Source organism: Trachurus trachurus (genome assembly GCF_905171665.1).
Source record: "Trachurus trachurus genome assembly, chromosome: 6".
Lineage (NCBI taxonomy): Eukaryota > Metazoa > Chordata > Actinopteri > Carangiformes > Carangidae > Trachurus > Trachurus trachurus.
The window spans coordinates 13469920-13495177 of NC_139897.1; the positions used below are offsets into that span (position 1 = coordinate 13469920).

At 42.7% G+C, this 25258-nt stretch overlaps 1 protein-coding gene across 1 annotated transcript in view; it reads right to left on the minus strand.

Moving 5' to 3' along the window:
- The window catches only part of roraa (RAR-related orphan receptor A, paralog a), a 189488-nt gene extending 165431 nt beyond the window's left edge, over positions 1-24057 (minus strand). Inside the window, exon 1 of the mRNA XM_083974262.1 lies at positions 23767-24057. Coding sequence (XP_083830388.1) covers positions 23767-23920 — 154 coding nt within the window. The 5' untranslated portion in view covers positions 23921-24057. The remainder of the gene's footprint in view (positions 1-23766) is intronic.
- Between the last annotated feature and the right edge of the window lie 1201 nt (positions 24058-25258).

Below are 25258 nucleotides of genomic sequence, written 5' to 3' on the forward strand. Positions count from 1 at the left end.
GTCCATCCAGTGCACTGCTGGCACCAGACTGCACAAAGAATGCTGGCATCATTTCATTCTTTGAGCCTCCATCTGCCACGACTCTGACCAAGGGGCTACTTCTTATTTTAGACCATCTATTCACATCCCCGCGTCCGTGTCCGCTCATACAGACCCCCACCGGCCCATCACCCCCGTCCCATTTACCCCTCACATCCACTCTTCAAACGCAAAAACTTGGGCTCCCAAGGCGGAGCTGGGCTGAACTCTATGAAGTAGACTGGAAACATCCGTGTCCTTTCCCAAACTTTGTCAGGTGAAGGATAGTGGTTCTGCTCTAATGGACAGAGGACCAGCGTGCCCTCTCACTTACACAGCACTTTAAAAAGGAGGTTCCACACAGCCATTACAGATGCAACACTTAGACACACTTATCACTCTGTAATGAGGAAAACGTATGAGCGCTGTAGTCTGTTGAATAGCTACGACATCTATGCAGCAAATCTCCAGAAACTGTGTGTTAAGAGCTGTGCACAAAATCCTATTCAATGCACATTTTAATTTCCTCTTATATCAAATTCTATTTACTAAATTATCAAGTTTTTGTTCATTCTCAATCCAACACAAAGTAACAGATTTTTTTTTCATCACAAAAACACTTAAATTATAGCAGAACTCCTGTTGTCTACCCAAAGGACCAGATTTTGTGAATCACTTGTACTTACTTATCCTCATTTATTGTTCTTGATCGCTCACACACATACACACTGCACCTTTGCACACATACACACACACAGCGCCATATGGTGCCGGCTCTGTTAGGAAATGCATCACATTTTCATGACTACTGTAACCGCCTGACACACCAGGCTGGAGACCACAACATCTGTAATGATGGATGGCCTTCATATTTGAGATATCAAAGTAACCCCAAAAGAAATACATTCTAAGTGACATCTATGTATTACCAAGGGGCAATGGTTGCACATAATTGACTTCATATGCAGCTAGAGTGAGATCTGGCATGCAGCTGACAGCTCTGCGGAGATAGTGAAATTTTACACTGCACAATGTGGCTGTGGAGGATGATGGACTGAGAGAGCCAAATATTTGGTAAACGGCCACGGTGTGTGCTTTAAATTCACACCGCACCTCCTATTTCACAGGGTTATCTTGCATATCTGGAAACAGGCTTGGTGGGTTCAGGAAAAACGAATACTGACATAACAGTATGTGATGTGGAAAAGAAAAGAGAAAAAAAAGTTGTAAAATGTTGATCTGACACTGTCTGACATGTGTATGCTTGAGCATTGTTGCTTCTTTAACCACCTTGTTGGCTGGGCTGGTAAGTGAAAACACAGAGCCAAGTCAAGTAGTGAGAGATTGCCAAAGAAATGTCTGGCAGAAAAAAAATATTTCTCCCCTGCTGGATGAATCTCCACGGTAGAAAAGTACACCTGAGGCCACTACTGTACCAGAACAGTTGACATTGACTTTTTTTTTTTTTTCTTGTTTTTGTAGTCTCACAGGTGGGACCAGATTAACTGTAATCATACCCAACTTCTAAATTAACACACCTCTGAAAGTACAGGTGACACAGAAACTTGATATCAGCAGCTCCTCTTCTTCATTTGGAGTTCGTTCCAATAACGGTCAAAAGATCGCAGTGTCTTTAAAGTAGGAGGTGGAGTAGCGACTCTGAAACCATGACATTAATGTCCACAAACTTGTGTCACAACAGGAGAAGATGGGACAACACCCCTGTGTTCCCATGCATCTGTGACACTGTACACAGCTGAACTCTGCCTCTCTACGTGGCTTTTAAAAAAGAATATGGCTTCTTCGACAGAGTTTATTGCTGGGGTAGTAAAAAATCTAGTTCACCAGGAACGAAAAACTTCCCAGTGTTTTGTCCATGACCTCCACTTCTTGAACTTTTGGCTTTGGAGCTTTTGTTCCCCGTGTCCCTTGGCTGCACTGAGCAAAGTGCATTGTCTATTCTCCAGCAGTTAGAGAAGACAAGACTTTGGTGAATCTGAATTGTTCTGTGTTTCAAGATTACTCCCCAGAGTGTGCATCGCAGCCCCTCACTGATAGTTTGAAATTTAAAAAAGGAGCACAGATTAATAAATCATAATCCCGAACTCAGCACTGCTCAGTCACCTTTTTTGTTGTATCTAACACCCCCAATTCCCAACAGGCCGGGCACAGAACGGCATCTAAGATCTGCGCTGCTCGGGAGAAGGGGGAAACAAACAGGTGGTGTAAACCTCGGCGGGCCCCGTATCTCCACCAGAAGCCTCCCTGACTCTGTCCTATCAAAGCAGGTTGTGAGACCTTGCTGCAGTTCCCTGGTAGTCCCTTGCTATGCACACTTAGCGGCCTCTGGGAAAAGCACTCCAGGTGCTCATTGACTTGCATGAAGGCTGATTTTAGTTCTCACGCTGGTGAATTCGAAAGACTGATGAGCTGCTATTGATCCCTTGCACTAGATTCTTTTTCTCATGTACAGAGAAGATTATATAATAAGCAATGGCAAGAAAGGATTGTACCAATTATCTTCTCTGGTTATTATTCTAGTAAATCTGAAAAAAAAGAAGAAAAAAAATTCCAGCAGGAGAAACATTTAGCAAGCTTTTTACTTTTTTACCACCAGCCTTTCTTAATGTTACCAACAGAGGAAGCGCGTGAATCAGCTCGATACAATGTGCACAGAGACGGGAAAGTAGACTGCTATTACCCATGAGTGCTGCAAGATGCCCAGCGTAAGTGAGATGCCGTTTGCTTTCAAGGACACTTAGGATCCCAAGGTACTTGTTGAAGAGGAGGAATATTATTAACCCCAGTGGCATGGCCCTCCATTTCTTTATATTTTACAGGCACAACCGTCAAACCATTATATTACAACATTTCTTTGAATGGTGAAAGCTAATTTGACTTGGGGAAAATTGTTCTGCGTAAGGTCAAAACAATGCCACAACAATGGCGGAAATGGGGCATTTTAAAAATAACTAGACAGGAGAGGAAACTTCAGCAACACAAGCTGTTCTTTTTTTTCTAGGCCAGTGTGCACCGCTTGCCATGACCAGACACTTGTCTCTGTTGCAAAAAAAAAAAAAAGGGGGGGTAACACACTTTAACTTATAGGAAAAGCCAGATATGAGTTGATAGATGCGCAACTTGCTTTTAGATTTTCAGCTCTACTGTTCACTTTGAGAAACTTTCTAAAGGACCTTGGATATTCTCAAACTGCAAATGTGTCTCCGTTACAAACCAGTTAATGATACAGCTATAAATCAGATTGAGAGCTGGAGTCTTTGGGTTAACGGTGCACATTATAGAGAAAACAGCAGCACTGTCTCAAATGACCTTTTCATCTTCTAATACATGATGGTAGACCACAAAAAAAAAGAAAGATGAAATATTTGAAGCCCCACTAGTAGCCCTAAGGAGCTACAATGTTGGTTACATCCCACAATATAAAACTGTTAGTGACAAACAGAGAGATGCTCCGAGAGCCATGCAGCCAGGGGGGCTGAAAATGTAAAGTTTGACCTCAGCACGGTGCCACAAAACAGGTCATTGAATCACAAAGTTCACATGGGTTTTTAATGTGGTAGGTATGAATATGCACTGAAAATGTAATGGGAATCAGACAAATACATCATAAAATATGTCTTGGTTTCAGTGGAAAATTTGCTGTAGGGGTGGGACTGAAGGAACCATGAGCAACACAGGTTCATCCCATTGGAGAGCATTGGTATTTAAAAACGGGATTCACCACGGTTTGGCCAGAAGTTATTTTGTGTGCAAAGGTGATAAATAGGTGCACGGGTAAACAAAAAGGTCCAAAAGGCACGAGAGAAAAGGTCATGTGATGACCAAATGGTCGGAGATCCTCTGGGGAGAACGACAGTGTTCCGACTCATTCATGGTAATCTGCCCTTTAGACTTTAAGAGATGTTATGCACTAGTGAAAATTTTGGCCTGGGAACGGTGGAAAAAGAAAAGGTCATTGGGTCACAACTGTGAACCATGAATGTGTACCCCGCAGGAATGGCAGGATAATATGAAAGTGTGGGGGGGGTTTTTATAGGAAAAAGAGGAATATTTGCCATTAATCAGCTGACAGATTTCGATGCTTTGTGTACAGAGTTGGCCTTTTTGAGCAAATACTGGCGCGAGAGAAGAGATTGTGATACTTCTTTTGAACAAATGGAAACTTTGGCCTGATGACAGCCCTGCTCAAACATCAGCATCAGCAATATTTGGAACCAATCACTGGCGACATCAGGTATACAGAGGACAAAAATTACAGTCCTGCCAACAGACTGACAGACATCCACATGTACCTGTCAGGACCGTTTAAGACAAAATCAAAAAATATGAAAGGACAATTGACTTGAATTTAGGGGTTTATAGCAGGAAGTGTTAACATGATTCAGATGCTAACGCTCTGAACTGAAGCAGAGGCCTGTTTGACACATAGCTATAGTTTCACCATCGCTTAATTTGAATTTGAATGTCTGAATAATACAAGAGACTGTAACATTTAAGTGGATTGTTTTATTGAATATTGTATAGTCTAAGAGAGTTATAAGTCATTACATCGGGGTATTATTACTGATTTATCCACCAAACACACATTCTAGCAGCCATTTGGCTCTTGGCAGCTATTCATTTCAGACCTGGAGTGAAATGACTGTGGAGGAGAGAAACGTTGCAGAAAACTCTGGCCGAGCAGGTGTGCTTTTACTCTTGTCTTTCCTGTATAGGACATGGCAGTATGACAATATTCTGTCTACCATCCTTAGTGACACAAGACTCAGGAGCTCCCCTATAATTAACCCTGGCTGTGCTCCAGCCCAGGTAGTGCAGCAGAGAAGGCCCACCGACTGCCAGCATGTCTGGCAGACACAATCCATTCCCCAAACCTGGAGATGATCCTGCACAGGAGACACTTTGACACTCTCTACTGCGTACACGGTGGACTCAGCAGAGCTTCAGCCAACAAATCCATCTGTGGAACTCATTATTAGATCACTGCTAAAGACTCTAGCAAGACCCTCCACATTGAAACTCAGTTTTGCAGATATTTTTCTAAGCTGCCCTCGCGCAGTATCACTATTCCATCAGCTCTTTAAGCATTCACCGTTCAGTCTGTGCAGAGGCAAAGAGTTGGGGCTGCACCTTTGCGTCGGTGTGCTTGACAAACGTGGTGGAGTAATGTAGATAACAGGCAGGAAAACCCTACTCGAAAGATGAAGAAACATTAATATGATAATAAAGTGTATAGCTTGTGGAGTTTCAACTATATAGCTTACTGTATATGGAGCTTGGAAACATTTCCGCAGCATCCGAAAGTGCTGAGCATTATTGTGCATCAGCATTTCTTAAAAGGGCCCATAAGAGCTCTAACGTTCGAGGTATCATCTCAGTCGTAGTTGGATAAAGAGAATCCATAAGCCCCTCATTGTTTGCCGTTTGACCAGGTGCTTGGCACATAAAACCCCCACATTCATCTGCCAAAAACTGCTGGCTCGCACACAAGACTGCAAACATCTCCTCTTGGTCGCTGCTGTGAGAATGATTTTTTTGTTTTAAGAAACCACACTCTATGTGGAAACACAAACTGTTTATATTGGGACATTTCTCCCCGAAGAAAAAAAAAAGTTAAAAGGGAAGAAATAAAATAAATATTAAGAACTGTGGATATAGCCAAATGTTTTTTATTTTACAACAATGACACATTATCTCCATCTGTTTATCCATCTTGTTTTTGTCATTATCTATCACTACTTAGGTCCAGGTAATTAAATGCATATCATCGCACATAAATCAACTAATCATACTTGCCATATATTTGAATCCTCCTGTGCAGGAAAAAAAAACCCACACAAGACAGCCCAGTGCTGCCTGGTGATGAATATGAACCTGGGGTTAACCTGTTCCATACAAAGACCAGAAATCAATTAGTATTTAATTTGTCTGCAAATTAAATACTGAGAAAACAGGAGGGCTTTTCATAATGTCTGTGCAAGTTTTTTTTATGAGATTAATTTGAGTGTTTTTCATCAAAGGTAACGTTACACTAAAGCTGCCACATCCCCTCGCCTTCCCTCTTCTGAGCGCACTTTTCTTTCAAAATGATTGATTCATGAATGGATGACTGCACAGGCCCGGTGTGCAATTCACTCCTTTCTTTCATGCTGCTAACACAATCTGGTTCTGAACATCTTAAAATGCTTCTCATTTACTATTTTACATATCCCATTCGATCAGAACAGATAAGGTTAATCATTCAAATGCAGACTGCATTAAACATCTGCTCTATGAGGAACAGCGGCTTTATTGTTACACCTCCGTTGAGTCACATCAGGTTGATCTAGTGAGTGGGAGATGTGCCTTCCTTTAAACTAAACGCCTCCCGTCTCACAGGCTCACTAACAACTTGTTATTTGTTGTTGCTGGACCTATTAAGCACACTCGCAGTAATTTAACATCATTAAATTCTCAATTACGAGCTGTCACTTAGTGATGGACAGTGAGCTATTTCATTGATTTTTTAAGTGAATAGGATCCTTGGAGCAAGTATGACACTAATTACTCCACACAAACTCTTGAGTCAAGCCTCAGACAAACACAAGCAACATCTTGGCATGCATATCCATGCTGCCTTCACACTCGCACTCGAGGAGCTCACGACATCTTGACAGTTTTGATGCACTTCAGTCACCCTGATATTTCACGTGTTTAGACAACCTGCTCTGGTTTCATCGTGTGATTCAAGAACCTCAACAATCACAGATAAGATCCCTGACTCACAACTTGCCATCTGAATCCCAGCCTACAAGACACCCACAAAGAATACCAACCCCTTTTAATTAGTGAGAAGCACTTCATCTGTGCCGACCTTGTGTCTTCATTCTGTGTTTCAATTGAAACCCCCTTTCCTCAACCCTCTTTTAAACTGCTGTCGAAAGGGAACACAAAGGCAGGGACTCTCTGATTTGTTTCTAAACATTCAAAAGCCAGCAATGATGCTTGTTAAGCTCCAGTATGTTCAACATATCCAGCTGGCAGACCATCACTACACTAAATCACATTTGCTGGCTATATAGTGATCGTCATCTCCTGGTGTTCAAACTCTCACATCTGAATAACCATCGCCAAAGATTGCAAATGGGAAATCAGGACAGATGTATCAGCGACTTGTGTGTTTTTAACAAGAATATGTAATTTGACTTTTTCCATTAAATACAGAGCGGGATAAATCATTTTTTTATTAAATAGATGGTTGAACCTGGGCTGTCGTTAAGGGTCAAACAATATCCAAACGTATGACACGGGTTGAAACCGCCCAGCGCTCCGCAAATCAGCTGGGCACAAAATACCCTTCTGTTCCCACTGTCACCTCCTGGTACCTTCACGCTTTGTGGATATATCTGGGAGGGAGGGGGAGGCAGGGGAGAGCCAGAAACCAGGGGCTGAGGCCGAGGAGCCAGGATAAATTAGCCAAACCACTTAGGTGATTTCAACTAAAATTAGCAGAGCTGCCTGTGGGCTCCATCAATTCTGGACTTGCTCAAACTCTGACAAGCATGGGGGGAACTTTTTTCCCCCCTGGCCCCGCTATCTAGGAGCCCCCTCTGTCTGGCTCTCTCCCTTTCCTCCTTGCACCCTTTCCCTCTACATTTCACTTCAGAGAGCTCCAATTAGGGCTCTCGACCACTTTGCATGCTCAGTATAGTGAATCTCATGGTCTGATTTCGGTTTATTTGCTATTTGCTATAGCGTCATACCGCTAGAAGCATCACTAGTTTTTTTTATTACATGAACATTTTCAGATTTTGCTATGAAAACAAAAAAAAATATTAGAAACCTGATCATTGTTGGAGAGAGCAAGCAGAGGTCAGTGTTTCAACACTGCACTCTGAGTCATTTTCAGGGTTCACACAGAGCTTCTACCGAGATGGTCCTAAGTGCTTGTTGTGCGTGTTGACACACAATAGTCTGGTAGCTGAGAAACCACACAGTCGGAGTTGGATGGAACACAATGAGCTGAATTTACAAAGGGCTCCTGTTGCAAAGTTGTCATACAAATATTACCAACACGGCAACAGAGGTTTTTCCTCTCTCTTTTTCTTTTTGAGCACGTAACGCAGGCGTCTCCACTGTAACACAATCCAAATGAAACGAGGGAATAATAATGCGACAATCATTGTTTGATTTCTGCCCTGGCACATGGAGGATGAATAGACAATTTCCTTTATAATCTGATGGCATATGTGCAACATTTACCTACACCTGGTTCCTCCTGGCACCAGGCTTTTTGGGTTTTTTTTTTTTTTTTTTTCACCTGGCCAAATTGCCAGACTTGACAGGTGGCCACCCTGAAATGAAAAATTTGCAACACATTTTGTATTTTGTGAATGTCAATCATCCGTCTGGAATACACCTCCAAAGTGCTGCAATATCACACGATGGACTTGAGACAAAAGTAACGTACAAGGTTACATACTGTATACATACACACTTTAAAATTTTTGTAGAGCAAGACACGAATCCTGAATGAAAACTCTATTTATCTGCACAGATACACCATCCATTCAGCCTGAAACACCACAGACCCCTTCATGTCTGGTTTGGGGAACCATGCCCGTGTCCACATATGTCTCTGAAATCAACCGCACAAAATTTAAGGCGATATTTATTCGTGCAATTAATTGCTCACAGTAGTTGAAGCTGCGGGGTGAACAACCGCTGTTCAGTACTAATCATCAGACAGCAAGTCATCAGCACCCAGACAGCCGCATGGAAACCCAAACACATGTGCACGCACCCAAATAAAAACAAAAATGACAACGTTTTAAATGATACCGCCCATGACTCACTTGGATGTTCAATCAGACATGTAAACACACATAAAATAGTGACGGATCATATTTGCTGCTCCAGTGGCTGCCTGAGCCCTCAGAGTCCGGGCAGATGAAGACAAAGACATTTCATAGTAGGAAATGCACAGCTCCAACCAGCCAAGCAGACTAAATTGACCTATTCCTTAATCGCTTTTAATGAAGACAATGTGAGCCCTGAGTGCCGTTGAGACCCGGAGCGCTGGCGCTGCCTTGCGCCGCGCTGCCGCAAAACTGGCTGCCACACAAACAAAGCCGAGCAGCTGATTTTTAATTCTAAATTGTGAATTCCAATTCATCTCTCCCAGAGATTACCTTTCCCCCAGCAGACTTTCTCTAATTTGTTCAATTAATGGGAAGAGTGTTCCAATTAAAATGTCATATCCAAATGAATTTAATTTGAGATGAAACTGCCTGTGACAACTGGTTGGTGAGAGATCTCTGACAATGGAAATGAATAAAGCGGTTATATTAACATCCATCCACCCATTCACTTACTGCTCCTTTGTTTTTTTTTTGGTTTGCTTTTACAAGTGTGTCTAGATATAAAACAAATAGACATTCTGTCTCTTTGTAAAGGTAAACTACACGTCAGCACGTTTGGATGTGACTGCCTCTCGTCTCTGTTCGCCCTGACCTTTTTTTTCTAATGACACTCTTTTGTAATCTCCTACTATGAGGCAGCACTGTGATAGCACTGAGGCAAAGAGGTCAGATCAAATTAAAACTATTTCATCATACCGCTGTACAACACCACAGCCAGCTGCTTTTTTTTTTCTTACCATTATGCAACTGCTAACATCTGTTACTTCCTCATAGACATTATGTGCAGCCTAATAGAGCTGTAATATTATATGCTGGGCTAGAACAAGAGCTTAAATTTACATCGATGCAAAAGCTGAACAAAATGAACCGGAGAAGACCATTTGAGCATTTAATGACCAAAATCGAAAAATCATAAGGATAAAGGTCCTAATATGCAAAGTGGGTGACTTTTCCAATTTCCCAGGTGAAATAACTTATTTGCTCACACGTTAAATGAATTCATTTTGCTTGAAACTCCCTTTTTTCTACAGGGCCTTGACCGGTATAAAATGTATGCAGACAAATGCTCTCATCTCTTTTGGGAACGTCTAGCGGGGGACATTTCTCTGGGAATATGCGAACATTCTTTATTTGGCATTACAGCTCCTGCAAACCCATTGTTTTGAGTTGACAAGGTGCTTCACGAAATCACGCCAGCTCTTATATCAAATTCGCCATTCTGACCTCCGCCCTAGTTTCAAGTGGGGGATGAAAAAAAGAAAAGAAAAGAAGAGCGCACGTGAAACAGAGTGGGATAGAAGAGAGAGGGAGAGGGGGCTGGAGAGAGTGAAGACAAGAGAAGTTATAGGGAGGAGATTTCCAAGGACAACTCCAACTTCTTTAATGGAGTCTCCAGAAGGTGGAGACTGGTACGGCGGTGAGGAGGAAGGCAACAGGAGCAACTGCTCCCTCTGGGGTGGGGAGACAGGGCAGCAAGGGTCAAGGGTATAGCAGAGAGATAAGCGACTGATAACTGGCGGCTTTTACTAATCCATCATATCAAGTGAACAAATGAAGTGTTCAGACATCATGTCCAGGTATCATCTGTACTGTAGATGTCTTCTCCTCCTCTGAAACTGGCTCTGCCTTCCTCTCCCCTCATCCTTCTTTCTTTTTTTCGGTGTATATTTCTGAACTATAGAGGATTAATAGCCTGTAAAAAAGTATGCAAACTGTCAAGGGGCCCGATTTCAAACACAGCTGCTTATTTTGTTATTATAGACCTCCCAATTCTAAGCTGTGTTAAGAATACATCTTCTCAAGGCTGCTGCTGCTGCCGGCGTCCTCCTTCTGCAGCCGAACAGTAAAAATACCTTTTCTTTAATAAAAAATGAATGGGAGAGAGGAGGAGGGGGCGTGCAATTGTTTTTGCTTCCTTTTATGACATCACAGTGCATTTTGGCAAGTGATACAGAATCCGATAATAAAGGAGCCTGTCAAAATTAATGTAATATAGCCCTCAATGTGAGTCCATATGTAAGTGTCGATCCCGTTTTCTATACTCACTCGCTCACTTTATACAAAACTGTGGTCACACTGTTTGTTATCAGAGGAGACGCACAAAAAAATAACTTTGTCTTTTGTTATTTCGAGCCTGACAAAGTGCTGAAAATGTTGCTACTGCAACACTGTCTCCATATGCCTCCAGACATCATCAAAAGACTATTTTTACTTTTTTATTGGTAAATCATCAACTTTTATTTGAAAGTAAAACAAATGACAGACGTTTCAGCCCCTTGGCGAACCATCATGTGGGCAGGACAGCAAAGCCAGGCAGCCTGATGAATGCCCGGCCAAGGCAAGCTGGAGGGAAGTAAAAAGACACTCCTCCTCAAACGGGCCCCGTCAAGCTTTCAAAGAAGCAGCCATTAGTGAGAGCTCATCAAGCGGGAGCGCGGGCCCCGTCCATTCCCCTGGTGAAGCGGAGCAAACGGCAGGGCCACAATGCCTTCACGGGGAGGAGGGAGGGGAGGGGAGGCGGAGGACTGCAGAGATGAGCCCTGGACCCAGTGGTGTTTCCGAGCGGAGTCAAGCCGCACGTCCCGGGCACGCTCAATTCCCAGCCCAACTGTCACTGCTGGCACTCAACTCAGCCCCTTCAAGCACATAATCTGTGCTCGTATGGCTGTTAAACACCACATACTCCAGTCCTCCACTCATCCCATGCCATGGTATTGTTGTGTCTACCCGTCTTTCTTTCTATTATTGGGCCATTGAAGGATTTTGGACGGAGAACCGCTTCTTAGCATATGGTATCTTGATCAGCGACAAGGCAACTTAAGGACAATAGATTCCTCGCACATTTTAGAAACCCATTGTTTCGCGTATACCGGAGGTGTTTTCAGGAAAAAAAAAATATCTCTTGCTGAATATCTGTGGTCTGTGCTTTGTGGGTATAAGCGCCGCGGTCATTCGCTCATTGCTTCACGCGGCGACGGGAGCTGTGTGTGCGACGGCGCCACAGAGAGCAGGTGAGAGAGCTGACTGAGATTCTTGCAAGTTGGAGGCAGAGTCGTTGCATTAATCTCGGCGAACACAGTGGGGTCCTAAGGTGGCACGGTGCCACGCTGGAGATTCCCACTCACGGCCATCTCTCCCGATGACAAAGCGATAATGTCACATGGGTCCAGGTGAGCGAAAAATGGCAGCCTGCTTGATGCTCAGCCGGCTGCTTTAATTGGCTAAAACAAAGTAATTTGAGAGCGGGATGGTGGGCACAAGGGGGTAAATGATGGGACAGAAGGTCACTGCTTCTCTTTTACTCTGCTGTGTGCCATCCACCAACACGCCCAGCATGTGCTGCAGTTAATATTGAGATCTATTATACACTAGCCTTTCACCATCTGCTTCACACACTGGGAACCTGTGCTGCACACCTTGTTATTGAATTAAAAAAAATAAATGTTGTTTTGCTGCTACTCTGTATGTCTGTTTGAGGAAGGAGCAGCATACTTTTTGATTCATGGGGATCATAAGACACTCAGATGTTACTGATGCCTGAGAAATTATCATAAATGATGTAACAGCATCACACACACGTTTGAAAAGTGCAAAGAGCAAACACGTTTTTAAATGCCATCTTCATCCATATGGCACAGGCTGAGCAGGGAACAATCGGGCATTATGCCAAGATTTACACACTTGAAGTTACATTACAGCTTGATCTTTTAATTTGGTTTGTTTAGTAACTGAGTAATATTTTAGTGTCTGAATATTTGAAAAGGGTGTTAAAGAGATCCTTACAGTTTTCCTGAGCCTATGAGTGTCTTCAAGTAGCATTTTTTTTAAATATTTGTCGGCCAACACAGAAGTTAGCATTGACAAAAAGGCAATGTTTGTTTTGTTTTTACATGGACATTTAGATTACTTGTTTTATGATCCTTACACATTTTGTTCAGGAGGATGAAACATGAAACACAAACATTTAAAAATAAACTGGTACTTTTGACATAAGGGAAGCAGAAATGCCAAAATTCTAACTCCAGCATTTAAGACTCATTACTGAAGCTCTCTATCCTTTTTTTTCCCATTGACAGTCAGTCAATGGCTATCTCTGAATCACTGGGAAGCAAGGGATCTTGGGAAGAGCAGTTTGAAAACCTAATCTCATTCAAAATATGAAGCATGTGCTAGTAGCTGCTTTTTCTAGGAGGAGAAAACAGCAGCTATCAATTTTATTACAGCACACAAGTGACAGAAAGAACGGGTCATAAGAAAAGGTGCTGTACCGCAGACGCTTTCTTTTTTTTTTTTACAATACGCTGCGTGCAGACAGCATTTCATTAACACTTGCGTATGTCTGTGTGTATGTGTGCAATCAGGCGTGCACGTGTGTTACTCTGGGCGTGCTTTCAACCGTTGTGTGTGTGCTCCGGGTGCATCGAGATACATGATGCACCTGTGTTAAACAAATGACCCCCCACGCCTGTGTGGATTTCTCCCAGGTGTGGCTGATGCATGGATCATGTGGTGCCGAGTGCTCAGGGCCACATTGGCTCAATCGTCCTGGGATCGCCTCTGAATGTGGCCCCGAATTTGCATTGAGTGAAGGAACGGTTCACCTCCTCAGCACAGCCTCCGACGCATCTGAGGTGCAAGAGGGGGGAGGAGGGAGGGGGAGTGTGCTAGACCAACCCCCTGCAGGCAGAATCAGGTGTTATCTGTCTGACTGGGGACACCACCATCAATCTCTCCTGTCCACTCTCCTTTGCCCAGAATCAAATCAGCACAGGGTAATACATCTGCGCTGATGACATGCAGACAAGATAAGCAATAGAGTGTGCCAAAATGTTGCCATGTTTGCTCGATGAGCGGAGAGAGGAGTGATAATGTATTTATCACTATATGCAACTGGTTTAAGCCTTTCAACTATCAAAGGGATGCTGTGATAAAAGGAGACGCTGTGGTTCTTTCTCCTCAACTTTTGCTTTCTCATCACTGCTCCGTTGCTACAGTGCAGTGTGTATAGAGCCAGAGCAGCAACAATCCAGGTGCAAAGTTGTTAAGAGATTTTATGCAGCGGAATAAAATGCACAGTCTGTAGTAATATGTCGCCCTCATTACCAAAGCTTTGTTCAATAATAAAAAAAAAAAGTTCATCCTTGTGGATTCAGTCCAGGCTTTGACAATAAACGTGGCAGAAACTGACAAACTCAGAGACTGGGTCACGTTCAAGAACACAACGCTGTGTGTTATTGGTCGAGCCTGCACCAAAAAAAAACCTCTTACACGCTCATGTCCCATCCTTCAACACACATTACCTGCACTCCTCTTCAATATTCAATTTTATGGCCCATTTTATTTTCCATTTACATGCTCCCACTTTTCATATCAACAGAGAGGAAAATATTTCCTTCAACAACTGCACCGACAATACACATGTACTGCAACCTTCAAGGCCAGTGCCTCAAAAGACATCTGCACTCAATGCATCTGTGTAAGCGTGCAGAGGATCTGACAAAAGACTATCTGACTCCAGGTTTTTCTTCGCTGTAAATCGTCGAGAGAAAAAAAAATGAAATCCAAAACATCGCTTCATGATTCAACCCTTGAGCTTTTTCTATAATTAATCTGTAATGATACAAATAGAAAGTCTTTTATCTCGCCTTTATTTGGACAACTTTTTTCTGACATCAATCACAAGTCTGCTTCACTTCCCTGGCTCATTCAAAATTCAGCAGTTATGCTTTTAACCGATTCAGAGAGACAAAATAGCACCACTCTACCTGCTGCTCTCTCCACTGGTTACCTGATAGGTTAAGAATTGATCAGAAGATTTCAACGATTAGTTTTTACAAGCGTAGGGAGGTCTGGCCCCGAGCTACGCTGCCGACCTGAAAGCCCCCGCGTGACCTAGACTGCAGCCTCCGATTCTCCCTCTGCCTGGTGCACATGTTTCTCTACTGACGACTGAAGACGACCAGGCTCTTGCTAATTGAACTGAGAAAGGGGGCCTGCTTCAAGATCTTCATTTTGAGGGTTCAGAAAATGTCTTTTGTTTGAAGGTTTCTCTGTCTGCGTCATACAATAAAAGACCACTTTCTTGTAATTAATCTGTCCTGCAAAGGCTGATCAGGCCTTGAGCCAACAGGCGGCGAGGGGGGGTTTCAGAAGCGACACAGTACAGGAAGAGTCCGACCAAAACATACAGAGGGGAGCAGGAGGGAAAGAGGGAGGTGAAAAACCTCTGTTGACACCTGGTCTGTATGATAATGTGATCTGTGTATGATGGCTCAGAGTTTGAAAGGCACTTTGTCCAATTAGAAGTGTGCAGCAAATTTCCACCTGCCCCTGACAGAGATGAAGTGGCTCTTTCAGAAGACACTGTGGCACCGAGCCAGTGAAGAGAGCCCAAACACCACAAGTGGAGCAAGCAGAAATTAATGAGCATCACAAGCCACACTTGTTTAACACAGGATGACATCCGATGAATATTCCCTCAGTTAAACTCTTTCATACTATATTTCATTTGCCCAAACTCACCCACAACCTCAACAAAGGCTGAATAAAAATATTTCATATCCCATTCAAAAAAACACTAAACTGCTAAAAGTTTTTGACACTGAAAGCAACAGGGATCAGTGTGAGATAGGAAAAAGCGCAACTTCTTGATGGGTTTGCGGCTGACTGTATAAGGACCGTCTGAACAATATGCCACTATCAACACCAACCAAAGACCTCCATCTTCCTATTTCTGTATGTCTATTTCTGTCTGTCACATAAAAATAGGCTTTTAACAACCCAGCATGGTGTTAATTATTGCCTCTTAAGCACTGCATTAGTAAAATAAAGCTGCAAATATTGATTGATCAGACAGATGATATTTGTCACAGTGAATGAGAGCGGGATTCGTGTATCATACATGGTGAAGAGTGGCCGTCTTTCAATCACTGTCAGAAAGCAGCGCGGCGACATCGCTGCATTGACAGAGCCCCATCGTGCCACACTCTTCGTACGCCTCCTGAAGCAATCAATCCACAGACACGCGCAAGAACCAAATATTCATTAGTGACTTATTCATATTCAAAAGCTGCCTTTTGAAAGTAACAAAAGAGCAGAATAGTCTTTGACAGGCACATTACAATGATTCTGTGACATACTGCGTGAGGCATGAACAATTGTGATCATCTTCTATTATTTTACGTGTAAAGACTTGTGTTCATTATTGTTGTTTGCCGCATGAGGAAAATCTGCATGAACAACTCGATTATTTAACCAAGATGATAGTGTTACCATTCACCAGAAACACACAAAATGCTAAAATATGAAACAAATACAAATGGTCTCTTTGATTTCACAAATATTCCACATTGAGATTTGCTTAATGTGGCGCAAAGGTCGGTAAAAATGTGTGTTTGGAGAATGCACCGACTCGTATGAGACGTTTCAGCAGGATCAAGCTAACAGTTTCACACAGAGTGATTCAACATGATTAATACTTATGGGTATTGTTTAACTACTCCAGCCCACTGGCCCTCTGTAACTGGGAAAAAGAAGAAAAAAAAAAAAGATAGAGATGGGCTGCGATGTTAATAATTAGTTGCTTCTGCGCTCAAAAAAATTCTGTCCAACCTCACCAGATTTTAATCAAAGGCTGAAAATAGTAGCTGATTGTAATCGGCACTCAGAAGTCACCAGGGGTGTTTGAAGAGCCCGTCAAGCCTGAGAGTGGAGCTAATTCGATTAAGTGGTGGCAGTACCTGGAGGGGACGGATCTGTATCTCTCCCTTTTTTATTTATGAGATTAAGTTGCGCTTGTTATTCCAATATAAATAATCAAGCCAACAGAAATGACACTGATTTTCAAGTTGCTTTATCTCTCATGTCTCCCAAAAAAAGTTTTTTGTTTATTTCAGGTGACAAATAAACTTTGTTAAGTGATACTCTCAGCGGTTCTGATGTGGTAGGAACGACAGTCGAGAACGCGACGTGCGTGCTTTGCCTTCCTCTATATTGTTACCTTACCCCATGTGACAGAGTCGAGGAAAATCAAAGCTAATGCACATAGAAAAAAAAACATGAAACTCTGTTTTTGTTTCAATTTATGAAATTTTGTAGATGTATTTTTTTAATGAAAAACAGAAACTTCACATAGAGTGAAATAATGACTTACAAAAGTCAGAACACACATTCCCCAGACTAATGTGTTTGAAACAAGAGCAATAGCAAATTCACCTTCTCTAGTCTAGACTACTCTTGTTATATCTAACACATCACGAGAATATGTAGATGTTGTTGAATTACATTTAACCAGAGGAAAAGGCACGTGGATTCTTCTGCCTTGCTGCTACTCCTCATCTATGCGAGACGAGCTACAATATGCAACAGATATTTCCATTTTCATCCTTCATCTAATACCGCGTCCCACCACTCAGCACAGTCCTTAAAACCGAGCTGCCACGAGGGCCGTTTAACCTACGGAAAGCAAGATAAATAACGGTTAAGAGGCTCTCGAGGTGTGCTGTTTGAATAACATGCTTTGGATTTTACAACGTTACCTCTTCCTGTTTTTAAAGCACGCACATGCACATAACGTCTGGGAGAACCTCCATCGCCCGGGAGATCATCCTGATTTTTTCTCTCAAGTGTTCAACACATGTCAGTGCTCTGCAGCACGCAGGGAGCAGAGAGAGAACGCTGTGGTAAAGAAAATATATATATATATATTTCCTCTTGAGTGTGCAGACAACGCTGTTAGGTTCACATGACTTGACGTTCGTGACATGAACGTATGGTTATGTCTCCGGAATCATTGTGTTCAAAGGCGAGGGGATGATAGTTTGAAAGATACTGCTGGTCAAAGTTCCTGACTGAGTGCTGGGATCTGCAGCGTGAGGGGTTTTTTACCTACCTGCTCGGGAGCTTTGCACCCTCCACACTTGGTGGAGATGTGAAAGGCCTGGCCCTGGATGACACATAAAAATTCCTCCGAGTGATCTTTTAGACCCCTCTCACCACCTCCTTCCCTCCAGGCCTGTGCTAAGGGGGCCCCGTGTCATATCAGAGAGGCACAGAGCAGCACGGAGCCAAGCCGCACCACCAGTACTCGGGTCACACTGTGCCACATTAAATTTAGATTCCTTTAACGCCCTCCAATAATGCATCTGGAGTATTTCCGGTCATTACTATTCAGACTTTTTCTATCTAAGATACAAACTTCTGTAAATGGGCCATAGATCTGAGCTATCATTCACCACTGGAGATTTCACATCAAATCTGGTGTCTGTCACCAGCTGAAACTTCCTCGCCAGCCCCAGTTAAGCCACTGGTGATTCAAACTCCAAAATAAAACTGTCCCGCAAGGCAGAAACTTTCGTATTTGGTCTAAGTTAAAGTTTGACATTTCAAAACTTCTTCTTTTTTTTTTAAATTAATATAGCCTGTTAGGACTCACACTGCACTGCGTGAAACATACAGCCAGTGAATCTGATAATTAATTATGGAAACATGCAGCTACACCAGAACATTTGCATTTCTGTGACGGTATTAGTTTAGCGTTTGTCAAATTCTTTGACGTTTTGCTCTGTAGCAATAAATAGTTTTGAAATAGCACCAATTAACGACTTGTACAACCACTGCGCTTTAAACTAAAATCCAGGACTGATTGGAAGCACATGGACTCGAATCACTGCAACCTTTAGTAAATTAAGTTTTCTGCATCATAAATACAACTGAGGAAAATGCGACTGGACATGGATTGTGTACTGTATACATTACAGCTTGGTTTACATTGAAACTGCTGGCCCAGATGTTGAGGTATATAGGAGAGGTCAAGTGTAAACTGCAAACAGCCAGCAACGTCCTGTCAGTGTGTGAATGTTCACTGGCAGGGAAGGACCAACAGCGCATCTACAAAGCAGCTTCCTACAATAAAATCCACAGGAGTCTGTCCAGGTAGCTTCCCCTCCCACCAAACGCAGCATTCCACTCAACGTCAGGATGAGTTACTGTGTCGTTTGCAAACACCTCACATGACACATACAGAAGATTTAATGCTTCAATGTGAACAACAAATAAATAAATAAATATTCCCTAGTGTGCATGCTATACTGCACCACTGCATCAAACTCAACTGAAGTAGTTCGACCCGCCTGACCAAAAGAAGGGGCGGTCGCCTCTCAGCCTCTCACTCTGGCCAGAGCAGCTTGAAAACATTCAAACATCGGCCATTTATAACATAAAATGTACCAAAAATATTGACTTTACAAGGTCTCATAAAATGCCTTTAAGTTTGATGGGTTTTCCCACAAAGCGGGATGTTAGGGCTAAATTTAAAATAAGGAGGGTCATTTCATTTAAATATCTGAATATGAGAAAATTTAAGAAGTTAAACTGAGTATTTTATAGGACAACTAAGACATTTTAGGAAGTTTCTATGAAGAGAACTGAAGATGGCACTTAGGAAAAAAATAAAAACATCCACACACAGCATGGTACCAGCTAAGAGCTTTCCAAACTTTACAGGAAAATAAGTGGATTATGTGGTTATATGAATAACCGTATTTTTCACATACAATAACAGCCACACCAAGGGAAATGAGGAAAGAAAAAGAGACTTGATGATTTCATTACAACATCTCTTCAATTTAAGACGAAGATTTTCCAGCATTTTTAGATATTTATTTCCCATTTCAATCTGACAACGAGAAAAAAAAAAGTGCCTCCCACCTGTCAGGACATAATCTCAATCAGTGCTCATTTAACTACTAATCCTCATGTTCTGTTGACATTCACAGGTACATCCTCCTTAGATAAGCACAGTGCCACTCGAATGTAATTTGACCTTTGAGGCTCATAAGAACAGAATCTTTTTTTTTTTGTGGTGCCAAAGTCTAAACTCAGAGCAGATGTGAGTGCAGCAGCTGAGCGTACAGGTGAAGAAATACTCTTTATCTTTGCAGTTTAACTGACTGATGTTTTGTGCCATCGGAGGTAAGAGATTAAATACCGACCTTTCACTTTGCACAGGTTGATTGAGAACATTTAACAATGTTACCAGTGTGACAGGTACAGTACCAACAAAAAAATTCTGGATACTATCGCTATACATTTGAAACTGAAAACACAGTTGATGTTATAAGCAGCCGGCCAGAGAAAAAAAAGAGACACTTAATGGAGTTCCTCTCCCAGATCTGTCTGGGCTGAGGGCTAAACTACAGTATAAGCCTACACCTGTATCCTCCTGCTCTCCAGCGGTCAGGGAGCCCTAATTCTTGAGAATGCCACAGCCTCAATAATGTCGCCGTCCACTCCAGTCGCATGCAAGCCCCATGCCAGCAACTGGATTTCTGAGACTGTGTAAAACCTTTTTTTTTTTTTTTTTTTTTAAAGCCTCCGCATCCCTGCAGCTCACCCGTCTTGTGTTAACAACAGTGAAATAAATACTGCCACTCCAGCCGAGAGCTCTCATTTCAGCGCCCAAAAATAAAAGCTGCTGGATCAAAGTCTAGTTAAATGTTCATTAAGAGAAGACTGAATGTTTTTACACTCTGCCTTTTTAGTTTGGATCAGCTACTGAAAGTGCAGCGTCAGGTGGAATTTGTTTCCTATGACGAATTAACATTTAAAACTGGTTACTAATTTGTATTAAATGAAAATGTTTTTAAAAAAAAGCATGATGGGACAATCTACAATATGACTAAATGGTGTGACATAATGGAATAAAAGCTTTTAGATAAGATCTAGATAGGGAACAAACTAATATTCAGGACGCACTCTAAGATACAACATCACACCTCACCTGCTCTGACTTGCACTATTTTAAAAACAACTTTATGTTACCGGCAGTAACTCAGTAACCATATTGAGCATTTGTGTCACATAACAAAACAAGTGTGGTGTCAGTCAGTGAAATCGGCCACTACAGGACTATCACACACACACACACAGCTCTGACACTCAAACAAAGTCATGTTAACAGAGGATCCAGGACAGTGGTGCTCTTATCAGATCTGCGGCTTCAGAGCTTCCCTGTGCAGCTGCAGGTTTCCAGCCTCTGCAGAGACCATCACCTTACATAACCAAACCATTAATATTGATTGTTTCCAAATTTGCGAACTGAGGGATCTTGCAATATGAAAATAACACCCTTTCTTCTTTCCAGTAATGATATCCACAGCCCTCCAAGGCCTGTTCTCTGACCCACTCAAGTCTTACCAGCACAGCTTTTTCCTGAAGTCAGCTTTTTTCTACTTAAAAAAAGGTATTAGCACTCAGGGTTAAAACAGTAAACGCTCTGCATGCAGGATAAGAAATGTGCATCCTCAGAAAGTCTAATACGGATGCTGTTCAGAGGGAGAACTGGTGGCTGCCGCCTTTCAGACGCTGCTTGGCCCAAACACCAGTCAGAGTACAGATCTGTAATCCTACACAATGTTTCAGTGACACCAGCCTTGAACTATAAACCTTTTTTTTTTATGTTTTTATACATTTGAACAACACTGCGTCATCACAATAAACCAGCTGAACTTATGTCTTAATAGAACACTTGAAGTTTGACATAAACGCTTTATCTAATAAAGCAATTAAGCCATAGTTTCCTTATGAAAGCAAACTTTTCTTCTGCTCTCTCCTGCGTGGTGGATGTTTGGAATATTTCTACATTATTACATTTATAAATAATCTGCTATCGGAGCCTCATAAGTTTCATTTTAAAACAAATACAGGCCAGACTTTGCAGCATTTATAATGCCTTGTGAACACACTCTTACGTGTCAGACGGCAGATTAGATTTCATTGACTGCCAGAAACTGTATATCAAAGGTACAGGTGACAACTTAATGATTGTGAAAGATAAAAGTCAAATGAGTTGCCTCATGACCTCAGTCTTTTGAAAAACGAGCAGCCATCTCCTCTCTATAATAAAACACACTAGGTGAAAGCCTGTCGTGTATATTTAAATTTGAGGGCCCACATTGAAAATGAGAGAATAATTTAACTCAGGGATTTAATCATAACCAATTTCAGACACATCCTGGCAAGCAGTGAGTTTTTCAAAAAAAGTTCTCAAAACTTTTCTTCAAGCCCTCCTCATATAACACACTCGAACAATCATTCTTATTCTGAAAAAGGTCAAAATAAAGTTTGACTGCTAGGAAACTCCTCTGGATCTGCAGAGGTTGTCCCACAGAACATGTTTTTTTTCACCCATTCAGCATTACATAACAGACCAAAGGCGTTCTTTTTCCTGTCTTTCTCTTTCCCAGACGCACTTTAATCCTGTGCATAAAAGGGTGGGGTGAATATGGGTCAGCAGGTTAGGAGTGTCTCAAAGTCAGACTTGTGAAAAAAGAAATCAATCTACGAAGCCTCCCAACTACCTGTCTTTGCCCCGCGATTACATAAGTGCTCGGGCTGTGCCTGCCAACCCACAAAGTCACACAGTTTTCCCTTCACTGGTGTATAAATACCCGCTCAAGTGCAATGATTTCTGTTTAATTGAACCACCGTGGTTGATCGTGGGGAGTGGGTGAACTCTTTGCATAAAAGTGGAGGGAGAAAAAAAAAGATCCGCGGTGGTGATTTCTGCTTCTCAGTTGCGCGTCTGTTTATGGCTAAACCTGTTACATAACCAGCTTACATTCCACATTCACCATATCACACTCTAAATATACCCTTGCGCACAGGAAGAGTGCGCACAACACACACACACAGACTAAATAATAAAGAGAGAAGAGAAGCCGGATTGCAACGAAACAATTGTCACATCTCAACGCCTGTTCGCCCCCTCTCGTAGACGCCAACTCTGCTTGTCAAGAATCAGCAGAGAAAACCACTATTTGTTTGAACTTGGATGAGCCCGGTTAGCCTGAGCTGGAGAGAGACAGCCGAGAGAAGGGGGTGTGGTTAAATACTGTCTGTACTGTACAACATGGACGGGACGTGGTGGATAAATCATGTTTAAAAAAAAAAAAAAAACATAGAAAGAAAGCAAGAAAAAAAAAAGAAATGAACTCGACCCGAGCAGCAACGCAGACAGACTTTAGACGGGGACTAATTGGCAGCACAGGGTCGTGCTTGTTTTCATTGTCTGATCATGTGAAGGTTTTAGTTGCATAAAAAAAAACGCCTGTGCAGCGCCTTCATGCTCGCAACAGTGTTGGAGAGCTGACGCTAAACAAATTCCAGCTGCTGGGGCGTCTTTTTTCTCTGTCTTGCACACAGGAATAGCCTAAATCTGTTAGCTGGAGATGTTTAAAAAAAAAAAAAAAAAAAATCCAGCCAGACGGCGCTGTGTGTGTGTGCGTGTGCTGTATCGGGAATAGTGTGAGAGGACATGTCCCTACAAAGGAGAGAATGTGGACTGATCGATAAACTAGCCCCACACACAGTTTCTAAAAGTTCACTTTTGCCACTCTTGACAATATCTCGTGTGAGCGGCCAGGTTGGCCTGTGTCTGGGCACCGGACACACACACACATAAAAAAAAAGCTCCTGTTGGTCGATGTGAAGTCGCGGGGGTAATTGATTTATCTCGCAATCAGAGTAAATGTGACATCTGTGACCGTATCACCCCCCTATGATTCGAGCTGTCAGTGGAGCCTGAACACCAGCAACACACACCGAGGCACTTATCAACACGCGAACGGCAGAGAAAAGCCGCGGTGGTGGTGGTACTAAATAATAAGAATAAAAAAAGCCATGTCACTGTGGTTGGGTGAATTTTAGACAGTGTGCAGTTATTTATAGGGGAGCGATTTAATTCATTTTTTTAAGTTTAATTAAAAAAAATACTCCTCGATCGGTTCTGATTTGTCACACAGTAAAAAGCGAAACGCGGTCCCTTTACCTCTGTTGGTGCTGGAGCAGGTCTGCCTTCGAACCGGGGCTGGATGGTCCGCTTTCCGGAGCGTCTCCAGGTTTACCGGGGTTTCCCTGACCGGGGTAGCCGGCTCCGAGGCGCTGTTGCCCGGGTCGCTCGCTGGATCTGGAGGGGACTCCATGTTGAATTTCAGGTTTACTGTTGAACTACTGCTAATACTTAAAACTAATTCTATGCGATCTGTGAGCTCCGACACTACGCCTTGCTATCTAATTTAGACTAGAAGTAAGAAATGAGAAATGCGAGTGTGTCTAGGGGTGGGTGTGTAGGTCTGATTGTCCACTAGCAGCGCTAGTGAGAGCTCCAGTCATGCAAACTGAAAAGGGAGAGGTTGTCAATAGCCGAAGAATAGATGTAGGCCTGAAAGTAATCCATGCTCATCGACCCTGCGCGGTTTTTTACATGGAAATGACAACATTTTATTACTGTCTGACCTCGCCCGGTACTACTTCCACGCGCCCTTGTCTCATGTTAAGGTGCAAGCTGGGCACAAATAGTGACGCTACCACCTATAGGCTGCTGCTGAATGTAAAACTGAAAACTGGCCAAATGCTCAAAATACATCATGACATGCAATTGCATCAGTGCCCGATCCAAACTATTTCATTAAGCCATTAAACTGACTATAATGAATTCATATGAAAGCACTGGTTTACTAGGGGGGTTGTTATTTTGGCTTCAATCACAAATCCCTCCCAGCTAAATATGGCCACTTTCATCATCATCACCATCAGCAGCAGCAGCAGTGTATTTTTAATATCCTGTATCATCACCAATAACACGTGTGTTGGTTAAGTTTGCGGTGATGAGCTGCGGTGGTTAACAGGAAATGATGTGTTGTGAATTCCTTCACTGTGGCTGCTGCGGCTCCCCCACCGTAACACTTCTGCAACGATACAAAGATTTCAAACAAGGAGAGTCAAAGCGCCCGTCATTATTTTCATCATCATCACTACCATCACCATCATCATCATCATCATCAGCCTGTGGGAGGAGCGGGCTGCATTAGTGAGCAGTCTGCTGAAGCTGATGAAAGGACCCTTCCCCTTCTCTCCCTCTCAGTGTAACTGTGCTGTGCGTGTGTGCGCGCTCCGCCTGATAAAAGTGACTATTGACAGCAGTTTGCAAGAGAAAACGCTCCACGATACGGTGTCACGTACACGAGCCGGCGAAATCAGACGTCACTCCGGCGACTGGCATCCACGCACCGCTTGTTGCGCAGCAATTACAAACACCATGCTTTCTGCATGTGATGAGCGGGCAAGCTGCGAGGCGGAACCCCGCCTCTTCAAAGCGGTGCACGTGGACTTTGACATGGTCCTGCCCTCTCTCTCAGCAGCACAGGGCCACGCTGCTGCTGCTGCTGCTAGACAGGGCAACCAGGAAATACAAAGAAAGCTGACTGTGCTTAATAACAGAAGCACCTCGAACACAACACTTTGGATATTTTGGTTTTTAT